This window comes from Fibroporia radiculosa (assembly GCF_000313525.1).
Source record: "Fibroporia radiculosa TFFH 294 genomic supercontigs, scaffold4512, whole genome shotgun sequence".
In the NCBI taxonomy this organism is placed as follows: domain Eukaryota; kingdom Fungi; phylum Basidiomycota; class Agaricomycetes; order Polyporales; family Fibroporiaceae; genus Fibroporia; species Fibroporia radiculosa.
The window spans coordinates 73483-86665 of record NW_012133407.1 but is presented as its reverse complement, the minus strand read 5'-3'; the positions used below and the strand labels follow the sequence as shown (position 1 = coordinate 86665).

Here is a 13183-nt window from a genome sequence, read left to right as displayed (position 1 = left end):
AACCGCCATTGCGATGCTAGTGTGTCGGCGATGGTGAGGGGTTCCGGACAAGGACGTACGCCTGTTCCCTGCTGGCGCCCGACCGGGTGCATCTGGAATATCTTTCGGCTTGATGAACGCATAACGCCACACGGAGAGAAGTTGTTTGCTCGTATTCACCGTTATAACCAAGTTGTCCGTGGAGTCAGGGCCACGTTGAGAGACCCAGACGACGTGTTCCTCAGCAGGAACTGAGGTCATCGGTTTATTGGGGTCATCATCTTTCACAGACGGAGGCATCTGATGGTAACCGCCGGTTATTTTGTCCGTCAGGCCCACAGCGGCGGGCTCTGCAAAGGGGTTTATGAACGTAAAAATGGTAGGCAGCGGTGTATCCCCAGAGGATTTGGCCTCTTCGAGTTCAGAAACATCCAAAACACGCTGTATCATCACGCCATGTGGGCTCAATGGCCAGGCCCTTCGTACAATGAAAGGCAGCTGGAAAGTATGATCAGCTCCACCTGCGAGATAGACTCGACCGATGCTGCGCAGGAAGATGAAAACAGCACGAGAGCGCGAACCAGGCTCTTTCTCCCGCTTCCGTTGTTGTTGGGCACGGCCGAATGGGCCAAAAGTGGGTCTGCTGCTAGAGTCCACCGCTGGTGTTGATTGCTCGGGATGATCATGCGTGGAGTGGGGTGGGCGTAGCGAAGAAGTTGAAGCAACGGCATTTGGTTGTTCAAACCACCCTATGCATGCCCACTGTATTGGTTGTCCTTCCTCTTCAAAATTCCATATCTTGCGAATGATACCCCCGCAGGTATGGACGGCCGTGTAGGTGTCCCAGATGAGCTCTTCTTCTCCTGCTGTGTCGCAATAATTTGGAACAGAACGCGAGCTGTAGGAATCCTCAGCTGGGGGATAACGCACTGAATTTACGTTTGATGTTGGAGACCCGCGAGTTCCTCGAAGAGTTTCGCGAATACTTTTGAGCAACTGCGACTCATTGGGCTGGGATACGAGTTCTTGTACTTGAGCCGACTTGCGAAGCAGATACCGATGCGCTGAAGACGAACCGCGCGGGTTCAAGACAATAGAAATTGGATCCGATACACTCATAACTATTCACACAGGGTGAGCGGGTCAATTACGGGAAGATGAAAGGTGTCGGACTCACTCGGGCTCACGTATTCACAAAAAACTCAGAAGAAAATCTAAATTGAAGTAGTATGGACTATGATCGCATTGATTTTTGTTTTGGATAGAGTGGCTGCTTATAAGTAGGATAAATGGGGTTTGGGACACAGATAAACCGTGATCGGTTGACCATTCGAGCCACACAGCTCGCCCCATACAAGGGAGCAAGCGCTAAACAGACGCGTCCGCAACACGCGACTGCACGTGCCGACAATTGTGAAAGCCTTCTTTCTATCCGCCGCGAGTACCGCGACATTCCATCGACGGGTTGTGTCCTTTGTTCCCCCTTGTTTTTCTCAGCCTCACCTTCAAAAGACATCTCACGAAAAGAAATTCACATCATGTCATCGAGCATTGAGCTCATAAACCCCAAGGCGGAGAGTGTCCGTCGTGCGGCGGCGCTGCAGGTGCGCGTTATGCAGCTCCGCAGAACTTATTTTTGATCAACTTTACCAGGTGAATACGACAGGCGCAATGGGCCTCGCCAATGTTGTAAAGAACAACTTAGGTTTGCGTTTACATAACTATCGCATGGTTTCTGTGAGTTCGACAAAGATTATAGGTCCTAGAGGTACCTTGAAAATGCTCGTGGACGGTGCAGGTCAGATCAAAATGACCAAGGATGGGAAGGTGCTTCTATCCGAGATGCAAATTCAGAATCCAACAGCTGCTATGATTGCAAGGACAGCGGTCGCACAGGATGATCAAGTTGGAGATGGGACGACATCAGTTGTACTTCTGGTCGGAGAGCTGCTTAAACAAGCCGATCGTTATATCTCAGAGGGCGTGCATCCCACTGTCATTGGACAAGGATTTGACTTGGCAAAGAAGGAGGCGCTTGCTGTATGTTCGTTCCATCTAGCAATAGGTCGCGTTAATTGATCGACCTTTAGTTCTTAGAGACGTTCAAGCGACCATCGAAGTTGGACCGTGCTACTCTCATCAACGTTGCGTATACTTCACTAGCCACCAAAGTTAGCTCGTCTCTCGCAAAGCAGTTGGCGGCAGACGTTGTCGATGCGGTTCTTACTATCAGGCCGCCTCAGCCATCAAAAGGTACTCAGTCATTATCTTGATAATTTTGTGATTATTGGGCACTTATGTTGGTCCCAGAATCTCCTGCCCAATTCCGCGACCCAATCGATTTGCACATGGTTGAGATCATGAAGATGCAGCATCGGACCGCATCTGAGACTCAACTCATCCGCGGACTTGTTCTTGACCATGGCGCAAGGCATCCTGACATGCCAAAACGTGTCGAAAACGCGTTCATTCTCACTTTAAATGTCAGTTTGGAATATGAAAAAACGTAGGTGATCCACTAATTATGATACTTCCGGATAACTCACAACTGCGTAGCGAAGTGAATTCTGGCTTCTTCTACTCATCGGCTGAACAACGCGAAAAACTCGTTGAATCCGAACGCAAATTTACGGATGCCAAGTGCAAGAAAATCGTGGAACTTAAGAACCTTGTATGCGATCAAGCCATAGACTCAAAGGAAAAGAAGAGAAATTTCGTCGTGATTAATCAAAAGGGTATTGATCCTCTAAGTCTGGACATTTTAGCCAAGAATGGCATCCTCGCGCTTCGACGAGCCAAGCGACGGAATATGGAGCGGTGTGTTCAGCGCATGCTCAATTTCCCTCCCTTCTTAACGTCGATTCTTTGAAGCTTACAACTCGTCTGCGGAGGTGTCTCCCAGAACTCCGTTGAGGACTTGACGCCCGACGTTCTTGGTTGGGCGGGCCTCGTCTATGAGCACACTCTTGGCGAGGAGAAGTACACTTTCGTCGAGGATGTCAAGGACCCAAAGAGCGTGACGCTCCTGATCAAGGGCCCTAACCCCCATACAATTCAACAGACGCAGGACGCACTCCGTGACGGTCTCCGCGCGGTGAAGAATGCTCTAGAGGATGAGGCTTTAATACCGGGTGCGGGTGCCTTCGAGGTGGCATGTGCGGCGCACTTGACAGGTCCCGTAAAGCGAAGCGCGAAGGGCCGCGTTAAGATGGGTGTGGCTGCCTTCGCGGAAGCATTATTGGTGATTCCGAAGACGCTTGCGGCGAACGGTGGGTATGACGTTCAGGACGTAGTCAATGCGCTACAGGTATGCCTCATATATATCAGCTATGGTAGTTTCACAGAGTGCCTTGTCTCACAGGAAGAGCAAGCTGAGGGAAACACTGTTGGTATTGACCTACAATCTGGCGAGCCTTTTGACCCAACAGTAGAGGGTATCTGGGATAACTACCGTGTAAAGAGACAGATGCTACACTCTTGGTATGTCAGCGAAAGTGTCCTATTTCGCATGAAACTGACATTGTCGTTCCAGCTCCGTGATAGCCGTGAATCTCCTGTCGACCGACGAGATTCTTCGTGCAGGTCGCAGTTCGTTAAAGCCTGAGGGACAGCAGTAGAATTAAAACATGTATGGTAGCTTGACGCAATCCTAATACTGATCGTAACGTGGGTATCGGACGAGAGACCAAGAAGAGCACCTAACGAAGAGCATTGTTAATCTCAGACATTAAGGCCACCAAGGCTGCGAAGTAGCCGTAATATACATACATACATGCGTGCTATAGGTTATGGGTAACGTCAAGTGGCAAACGCGATAAACAGTACAATAAGGAGTAATAAGCAAAGCATGGGGAAACCCCACCAAGTGTGAATTCGTGGCTGTTATACAGAGCAGTGTTCATTGCTTTATTGACACGAGTCCGAATCAGATGCAGTGTCCCAGCCAGCCCGCATCAACTTGACAGGAGAACTGGGGAAATTGGTGACAAATGACGCTTTGGGGTTGGTTAAATAGGGATTACTGGTCGGCAGCAGCACTGTCTTTTTCCACGCCATACCAGGGGACTTATCCGATGAGTATGACGATAGTACAGATCGAGGTCGAGAGACTTCGGAACGATCAGAAGTAATGGAGGGGGATTCATCCACGAGTCGTTCAACTTGCTCAGTGTCACCTGCAGAAGAATCCACAGAGGGAATGGACGACCGACGTCGGGTAGGGCGATCGGATGGGTCGGCGAGGGGATGAGAAAGTCTTGAGCGGTTCAATAAATCGCCTTCTTCATCCGAACTGGTGTAATACGAATCGAGATCATAATCGAACTCGTCCTGCGAGTCGGTTACCAAAATCTCCTGATCCGCTGATTCAGCTATGGTAGGAGAATTGCGCAATTTCGTAGGTGGTGGTGGAGCCCACCGTCGCCTAGCCAGATTGATCGGTGAGGGTTTGAGGGTGAGCTTGCCGACATAAGAGGACGGGGGGAGGGAGGGAGACGGAGCGAGTGCACTGTGACCTGCGTCCTGAGTGGCATCCTGACCAAAGCCGAACCGTTGATCTAACTCCTTCACACCCAGATACTCCAAATTTCCGTCATCTTCCGGGGTTACAGGCAGGTCAGTATCATCCTCGGTCGACGAATGTATGCCGTCAGCGACCGTCGAAGTTCTGGAAGAGGTATCAGCTGGGGCGGGAGCCCATTTGCGACGAGCAAATGTCATAGGGTTCGGCGCACAGAGGAGACTTGCACCATGCTTCATTCCAGTGGATAATAGGGAAGGGCGGCGATATTCTGTCTCTTCACTTGAATCTGCAGAATCACTCAGGGGCGACAGGTCACCGTGATCCGCATCACTATCCTCGTCACCATCCAAACAGATCTTCTTTGTAGAGGCCCTCCCCACTTCTTCCAGAGGCCGTTTCTGTGACGTACTCCCAGATGATTCCACCTTGACAATCGGTGTGGGGAGTGAAAAAATCTCTCCACGCTCGACTTCACTGTCACCTTCCTTCGGCTCCACCCGCGAACGGACTTTGATCACAGGCCTATGCGCCCTTGCGCGTCGCCTACCACCGATCGTGAAGCTCTTGCGCATATATCGACCATTCGTATTCGACTTCTTGCCAAACCGTCCGTTGGAATCTCGAGGCTGCGCTGCCACAGCCAATGATTTCGGCGTTGGAAGTTTCGGGCTTTCTTCAATCTCTGCTACCTCCCTTGGAGGTGTGCCTGGTAATACGATCTCATCTTCACTGCATGCAGTAGAAAGAGATGATGTCGATGCAGGTGGCCTAGATATTGACTGCATCCTAGGTTTGGGAGGCTCACTTTCACGTAACTTAAGGGTTGGCATACGAGTGCGACTGCTCCGACGGCCACTTTCGGGAGACGCTTTAGCGGCGGCTTTATGCTCTGGTACCTGCAAGATTTCCATCGCTTTTGCAGACATTCCAACCTTATTTTTTCGAGGACGTCCGCGTGGTCTCCCCGTACTAGGCTTCTGCTTTTTCGTCGGGCGTTCAACATCGATGCCATCCGCCTCCCGACGACGCTTGTAAGGTCGCTTGGGTGGGGCATAACCATGCATCGCAAATGCCAGTTTGCGGTCTAACGTGGCAAGAGCAGAGTGAGTGATCGGTGTACTGTTCCGAGTGTCTCGCGGCGTTGGTAAGAATGCACTGCTTCCGTCCCCAGGAAGGCGCTCGGGCCACTTCAGCGCGTATATCTCGAAATGTCGCATGCATCTGTAACAAGTGGATTAGCAGACTGTTCGACCTGGTTCCCTAGCAATTGCCAGAGCACATATCAGAATTACGTACCTGGGACACTCGACGCTAAAATGCTTCCGTGGACGTCCGCGCTTCCCAGTTCGACCGAAACCATGTCCCCATATCGGCTGTCCTTCCATATGAATGACAGGCAGCACATTCTTGCACGTCACACACGTCGGGAGCGGTTTACCATCCACATCTCTGGGGTCTTCCTCTGGCTTCTTAGTCGAGACACCCTGTTGCTCGGCGAGAGCAGGATGAATCATACGAGGTCGTAATGTCCGCGCTTCGCGTTCAGGCTCTTCCCGCGCCTTCCCCTTGCGATCCATCATATCGGAAGTCGAGGCTACATCGGTCTTGTCTTGCAATGGAGTCGCGAACCGTGAGAGAGTTCTGTCCTGGTCCCCTGCGCGCGTCCGCATACGCGACGACGAACGTACGGATGGTCCCGTAGAATCCGAGCGGTCAGCAGTCAATGGCGGAGTGACGAGCTGGCGCGCAGGATCCGCTGACGACCTACCGGATTTCCCGCCCCTCCCCCCACGACCTCGACCGCTTGTCCCCCGACTACTAATGCTCTCCAGCTCTCCCGATGTAGCCTCTTCTCTCGCTCTTTGTGCGCGCGTTGAGATAACCGATCGAAATCGAGTTGGGGTGGATACTGCACTACTGGTCGTCCTTTCATTGATCGACGTCGACTCCACCGAGAGAGGGCTGTCCACACCACGTAACCAATCTTGCACAGGAGCTAGATCGGAGTCGGGCGTCATCATACCGTTGCCCTTCGAGGGCCCTGCAAGTGGTACAGACGAACGCGAAGGGGGGAGTGAAGTCAAATCAGACGCGGTATCAGGCTCAACCTCCGCCTCCAGCTCAATCTGACCACCCCCTCCCAAATCGGCGTCTTTACCTATATTATCAACCACGGCATATACGCCTCTGCGGGTACGGCGCTCATTCACATTGACGGCAGCTTCACTATCCGATTCATCCGAATCGGAAGAGTCGATGTTGCCGTTGCCTTTTTCTGCAGGGACCTGAGGAGGGGATCCAGGGCCAGAATCGGACAGCTCATCCTCCGACGCATTGGGCGCATACCCACCCTTGCCGAGTCTCTCGCAGCTCTCACACAGGCAATGCCGGTTTTTGCGACCGACTGTAAAATAAAAGGGTTAGAGGCACGACGATCGACAGCCGAAAAATGGACTATGCTCACAATATCCGTCTCCATAGTGTGCGGTCACCTCATCTCCCACCGCGATCGGCTTGATGACGCGAAAGGTGATGTAGCGTCCTTCTCGAAAAAGCTCCACGTTATGATCGCAATCGTGCTGTTAAACAAGCACATTGCATTCGCACATCGGCCACCTTCACGCGGACGAAATAGGGGTTAGTGGAGTACTCACGTTTACAAACCGAGCGGGACCCAAGAAAAGATGATTTTTCTTGAGTTGTTTGGAATGGATGACGCTAAAATCGCGCCGGATCTGCGCGCCATCGACACAGGAACCATCAATGCGTTTGAGCTCCATATCTTCCTCCTCTGTGAGGTCGGCCATCGACCCCTTAAGTTCAGTTATGACCATACCCGGCATAAGGGGACGAGTTGCAAGGATACATAGTTCCGACTTCCCAGTCTTATGTGTGTAACGAGATGTATGCGCAATCTCAATGGAGCCCGTGGGTAGGTAAAGCTCGAAATAACGCGAGGCGTGGCTGGCGGGGATGAGTCAGCGGTGGGTGGAGACGGGGAAACGGGGGTAGCAGCATACGTGGCGAATGCGTTCAGCTGCTTTTGATCATAGTTCTTGACATAATATCGCACAGCGTCAAGCCTAGCGGACGTGGAGTCGCAAGTTAGGCTATAGATGGTGGAGATAGGGTGAGAAAATGGACGCACGTCAGGAGCTCATCAACTGCTTCCCGGATGGCTGTTTGAGGGGGACCTTTGGCGGCGACGAGCTAAATAGCATGAACACAGGCTTAGTTCTGAGATTGTCAGACATAGGCAGAAAACTTAAGACGCTCACACGTCGAACAGTTTGTAGGAGGTCATCGGGGTTGGCTTTGGGTATAATACGGCTAGCATCCATCTTGTGGACAACGAGAGGAACAGCCCCAGTGCCCAACTTCTCTACGAGTAAATGGCTGAGAAAGTCGTCGTCGCGAGAAAGATCGCGCATGTTCATAATCTTGGTTGGTCGCCATGCTGGATGTAATGACGAGCTGGAGCTCGTCGCAGCCTGTGGCATTGGGCTCAGCGAAGACGCAGTAACAGATTACAAGGGAAACCCAATATACACGACCGTGCTGTGGACAAGAGATGAGAGGGAAGCGATGGAGGCGAAGTTGAACAGAACGCGCATGAAGTGCGCGACAAAGCGCTGACAGACGCGCTAGTCGCGTGCCGCGGGAGTTTATAAGTTGACAGGGTCAGTGCTGTGGCCGTGTGGATGGCGCTGACATCACTCTTCCCATCCGTCTCACAATTTTATCAGACGCCTTCAATCTGACCTTTCAAAGCGACAAGATCGCATTGCAGTGGACATGGGTAGGGAACATGGTCATAGTTTCACATACAATATAGTCGTACGAACATGAACAAAAGCCGGTCATAGCAATTTTATTGACCCAAGGGCACTGCGGGCACAGGCCCAGCGTCCCCGCCACCCACCTGCCGGCCTGAGCGGCGAAATACGTCACCCGACACACTATGCATGCTTCTGTTTGCCCGTCCTGATCTTCCTCAGGTAAAACTGCAGCACCAATTCGCATTAGCACCCCTCGGTAGCCAAATCCGCCACAATAGGCAACTGACCTCCAGTTCTCTGCCCTCAAGAATGTACCCGTCTGCACGACCGGACTGGCCTGGTCGGCTGCTGATGGCAGCATACAAACGACCTGCGGCGAACTGGGACTCTAGGAGAGGGTCGATTTTGGCGTCTTATCGTGACGTCTGTCAGCAACACTCCAGGGAGCATGAGATACATCGGCTAGCATACCCTTCTTCCTTTCCTCGAATTTGCGCTGCGTGTGGTTAGACAGTTTTTTCTCCTCGGCTGTCTCAGTGCCCTCCTTCTTGGAGCCACGCTTGGTCACGGGTTGTGCATACTACAAAAGAGCTCAGTTATCGACACGCGAGCCGATGATAGAGAAACAAGCATACGTACGTGGTTCTCATACCACTGCCGGAAAGGCGTCGCATCGACCTGGATGATAGCGCTCTTGACAAGTGTGTTTGTACGGACAAGCTCATTGTTCGATGCATTGTAGACCTGCACCGTTCGTCAGTTTTCGATCATTTTACTACGATGGTCGAAAGGGGCTTTAAAGTGCTCGCAGATGTTCAACAGCTGCGACAGATTACTTACGACACCGATAAGTCTTGTCTTTCGTGTAACGTGCTCGCTTCCCCACGCAAAGTTACCAGACTCCAGGCGTAGTGCGCGATACTTCAAGTTACCACCTCGCACTCGGACTGTGTGGACCCGCTTAGGACCAAGCTTGGTGCTTGCGGCTTGACGACCAAGCTCGAATTTTCTCTTCTTGCGGTAGTGGGGGCGCTGGGCACCGGTGGCCGAACGTTTGTGCCGAGAGCTGCGGGAGATACCTGCAGTACGCAAACAGCGCAAACAAGTAGTAGCAGACCATTTCAACGGTCATCGCGCACGAGGGAGCAGCATGAATGAACAGATAGATGTCAGCAATGTAAGCCATTTCGATACGCTTTAAAGCGGACAAGCAACACTGACCCATCTCGGATGTCTTGAAGCTTGAGTGTGAAGGCCGCAGTGCTCTGCATCGTGGATATGTGCGATTACAGTTTGAGAAATAAGGTTTGATCTAAGTGAGGCTCCGATCGAATTTCAGCCACTGCGTTACAGCCTCGGCCCAAAGGGCACCTGGGTGCGACGTTTCTCATCGATTGCTGATTCTTCTGGGAGTGCTCTTGACTGTAACTTAACTCTGTCTTAGCTATGATTTCTACGGTCCAAATTGTCATTTTTTAGATAGACTTTAAGTGGAACTTGTGGTTGCCGCAAATGATCTCATGTGAGTGGCTATCGGTCATACCAACATCCAAACTACGAATGAATGTAGATTTGCTACTTACAAACTGTAAATCATTATTATTACCATTTTTTTTTTCGTGTCGCTAAGCCCCACTCACCGGCTATGTATATGATCGTCCAATCTTTGGTTCTAGTATCATTGCTATGAGGGTTCGGATGTTGTGGCACTTTTTGCGCCTGAATTCTCAACATCTCTGAAACTTGTGTCTTTTGTGCTATGTACAACACGGTGTATCTTGACAGGCCGACTTGGACGTGTCACGACTGGCAGTTTGGCGCTGCAGATTGCAATTTGTACTGCCTTGTGCATTCCGGCCGCACAATCTGCAGTAATTCCGCTTGCAATGAAAAAAATGGCTGTCGGGAAGAATCTAAGTGCCACTTTGCAAAATTTCGAGCGCCTTCGAACTGCATGCAGCTGTCGTTGGTTGGAGATCTATATCATCCAAGTTCGATAGTCTCTAATTGTAGGAGTGATGATTATTTTATCGAAGACCTCAGCCAGGCCCCTAAACCGATGACAGGTGCAGTCAGATGGGTTGAGTTCTCTGTATGCTCGTCGATGATCTACATTTTCTCTGTCTATGCTAGCACTTATGTTCTGAAGTAGAACGGTCGCGAGGCTCGACGTTTGGTCGACCCCGGATCTCGGCTATGATCATTCTGATCGCTGCATAGATCGCGCGCTTAAATACGTCGTAGGCGATAAAAGGCCGCTTAGAGACAGCCCTGCAAATCTTGCACTTTTCTCCTGTACAGCTACTTCTACGTGTCGTAGACAGCCAACATACACAAATATGTCGTTTCTGAACAGCCTACGACTTTCGGAAGCGACCAGGTCCGATGCGACGCTCGTCGCCGCCCCCAGCGAGAAAACGCCTCGCACGAGAGGCGTGTCTGCCATGGTATGCCTAGCATTGCCTGTCTTTCTGGCACTACTAGGTCGTTAACTTTACTTTCTTATCTGCTACCATGGTACAACTATCTGCGGTTATTCACAAAATATGTCATCGGCGTAAACAGCACTTCAAGAGTGCGACCACCGGTGTTGCGACGAAGAACATGCGCAATGAACTTAATCGATTAGTGAACACCGTGTCAGATTATCACACTAAGAAGGTATGCTTGACTGATATCTAGCATACTTTATAAAGTCAGGATTGATCACGGACCTCACACAGGCATTTGACACGGAGATGCAGTCGTTCTTTTATCTCTTCACTCGTTATCTCGCCGAGAAGGCGCAGAACAAGGAGCTGTATGTCGAATTAGTTCACCTAAAGTCCATAAACTGACTTGATACGCGAAGCGACTGGGATCGCATCAAATCCCCTGCTGCCGACCAAATCGTCTCATACGACCGATTACCTACTAACCCGGACCCGAAGATGTTGAACAAGCTCGCAGTACTTAAGGTAAATGGAGGCCTTGGTACTTCCATGGGTATGCGTGTTACCATTTCGATCTACATCGTGTCCTAATCTCTCCTAAGGCATGACTGGTGCCAAATCCGCGCTCGAGGTCAAAGACGACATGACGTTCCTTGATCTCACTGTGCGCCAGATTGAGCACCTAAACACGACTCATCGCGTAGATGTACCACTCATTCTCATGACGTCGTTCAACACGCACGAAGACACGTTGAGGATTATCAAAAAGTATGCTAATCAGCAGCTGCGCATAACCACCTTCAATCAAAGCCGATACCCGCGTATCTTCAAGGAGTCTCTCATGCCGTGCCCGAAATCAGCTAATGACGATAAGAGCAAGTGGTACCCGCCTGGCCACGGCGATCTGTACAATGCCCTTCTCCATTCAGGCGTGCTGGACCAGCTGCTTGCCGAAGGCAAGGAGTATCTGTTTGTGTCTAACTCGGATAACCTGGGCGCCGTGTGAGTAGATAATGCATTTCCGGTCTGTACGTACTGAATGAGTGGCAGCGTGGACCAGAACATTCTCCAACACATGGTCGACTCCCAGGCGGAGTTCATCATGGAGGTCACGGACAAGACAAAAGCAGATGTCAAGGTACGTCCTTGCTGGTTCTAGCTAAGCTTCGCCTCACAAGTGACTAAATGGCAGGGCGGGACTCTCATCGATTACGAGGGTAACGTGCAGTTGCTCGAAATTGCGCAAGTACCTTCAGAGCATGTTGAAGACTTCAAGTCTGTCCGCAAGTTCAAGATCTTCAACACGAATAATCTATGGATTAATCTGAAAGGTGAGCAGCATCCGTCAATCGAACGAAATTGGATTCCAACTCTAGAGGCTAGCATTGAAACGAGTCATGGAGAATGAGGGCATGGAGCTAGAGATAATCGTCAATCCCAAGACAGCTGACGATGGCCAAGCCGTCATCCAGGTATACTTGACATCTTCTGGTTGTATCGTATGGGTGCTGACGATGTCTCAGCTCGAGACCGCCGCTGGTGCTGCGATCAAGCACTTCCGGAACGCACACGGTGTGAACGTCCCTCGTTCGCGCTTCTTGCCTGTGAAGAGCTGTTCGGACCTGCTTCTGATCAAGAGCGATATCTATTCGCTCCAGCACGGACAACTCGTTATTAACGAGAACCGGATGTTCGAGACGACACCCGTCATCAAGCTCGGTGACCACTTCAAGAAGGTAGATATTCGTCATGGCCTGTTTTTGATCAAGCACTCAATATTGTGTTGCAGATCGCTCAATTCCAGAAGCGGTTCAAAAAAATACCCACTATCATCGAGTTGGACCATCTAACAGTGACAGGCGACGTCAACTTTGGCCGAAATGTGACTCTTCGTGGGACTGTGATCAGTGAGTTTCCAAGTTATTGTATTCAAGAAACGCCTTTGATGTGCCTTCTATAGTTGTTGCCAACGAGGGCCAACGCATCGATATACCAGATGGTTGCGTCCTAGAGAATAGTAAGTAATGTGTAGCGGTACGGTATGGTCGATTGCTGACCCGATTACATGGCCTAGGGCTACTCTCCGGAAACTTGACAATGACAGTGAGTATCTGACTATCTGCTCAGACGATGACCTCACGATGACCTACAGGAGCTGTAATCTCCCCTTATTGGGCTCCGGGGCCCTGTCGATACCCGCTATATACCCCTCTCATTAGACTGGCAGCGGTGCCTTGCCAGGATTGCAGGGGCCCGTTCGCCTTGGACATTCTCTGTGAAGGATACAAGTGTGCATTGGACGTTCTATTTCAGCCGGAAACGGTTCCACATATCGGACTGGATTACTTACGTCTACTATTATCGATTATCTTCATCCTTGAGTCACTTGAGCATACATGAACATTACGTAGAGTACTTACGTATGCTATCCACGAAATACGTTTGATTCGCTGGGAGAATTCCCTACTCGC

The 13183-nt window shown here is 50.8% G+C and overlaps 4 protein-coding genes across 4 annotated transcripts; 2 read left to right on the top strand and 2 right to left on the bottom strand.

The window, feature by feature from the left end:
* Nucleotides 1-1517: 1517 nt before the first annotated feature.
* FIBRA_05458 (uncharacterized protein) lies at nucleotides 1518-3596 on the top strand (the record flags this gene model as incomplete). Its single annotated transcript, XM_012327223.1, has 8 exons — nucleotides 1518-1583; nucleotides 1633-2019; nucleotides 2070-2232; nucleotides 2290-2485; nucleotides 2536-2796; nucleotides 2851-3286; nucleotides 3341-3459; nucleotides 3512-3596. The coding sequence occupies 8 exons, from the start codon at nucleotides 1518-1520 to the stop codon at nucleotides 3594-3596; spliced, it is 1713 nt and encodes a 570-aa protein (XP_012182613.1).
* A 289-nt stretch (nucleotides 3597-3885) lies between these two features.
* Nucleotides 3886-8001, bottom strand: FIBRA_05457 (uncharacterized protein; the record flags this gene model as incomplete). Its single annotated transcript, XM_012327222.1, has 7 exons — nucleotides 3886-5722; nucleotides 5798-6905; nucleotides 6966-7080; nucleotides 7156-7465; nucleotides 7522-7584; nucleotides 7650-7711; nucleotides 7780-8001. 7 exons carry the CDS (start codon nucleotides 7999-8001, stop codon nucleotides 3886-3888), a joined length of 3717 nt encoding a protein of 1238 aa, XP_012182612.1.
* A 459-nt stretch (nucleotides 8002-8460) lies between these two features.
* Nucleotides 8461-9466, bottom strand: FIBRA_05456 (uncharacterized protein; the record flags this gene model as incomplete). Its single annotated transcript, XM_012327221.1, has 6 exons — nucleotides 8461-8505; nucleotides 8568-8692; nucleotides 8752-8860; nucleotides 8920-9024; nucleotides 9121-9346; nucleotides 9420-9466. 6 exons carry the CDS (start codon nucleotides 9464-9466, stop codon nucleotides 8461-8463), a joined length of 657 nt encoding a protein of 218 aa, XP_012182611.1.
* A 1328-nt stretch (nucleotides 9467-10794) lies between these two features.
* On the top strand, nucleotides 10795-12873 carry FIBRA_05455 (uncharacterized protein; the record flags this gene model as incomplete). Its single annotated transcript, XM_012327220.1, has 12 exons — nucleotides 10795-10941; nucleotides 11004-11080; nucleotides 11132-11265; nucleotides 11315-11714; nucleotides 11763-11850; nucleotides 11905-12043; nucleotides 12096-12184; nucleotides 12236-12448; nucleotides 12502-12619; nucleotides 12673-12729; nucleotides 12787-12815; nucleotides 12865-12873. 12 exons carry the CDS (start codon nucleotides 10795-10797, stop codon nucleotides 12871-12873), a joined length of 1500 nt encoding a protein of 499 aa, XP_012182610.1.
* Between the last annotated feature and the right edge of the window lie 310 nt (nucleotides 12874-13183).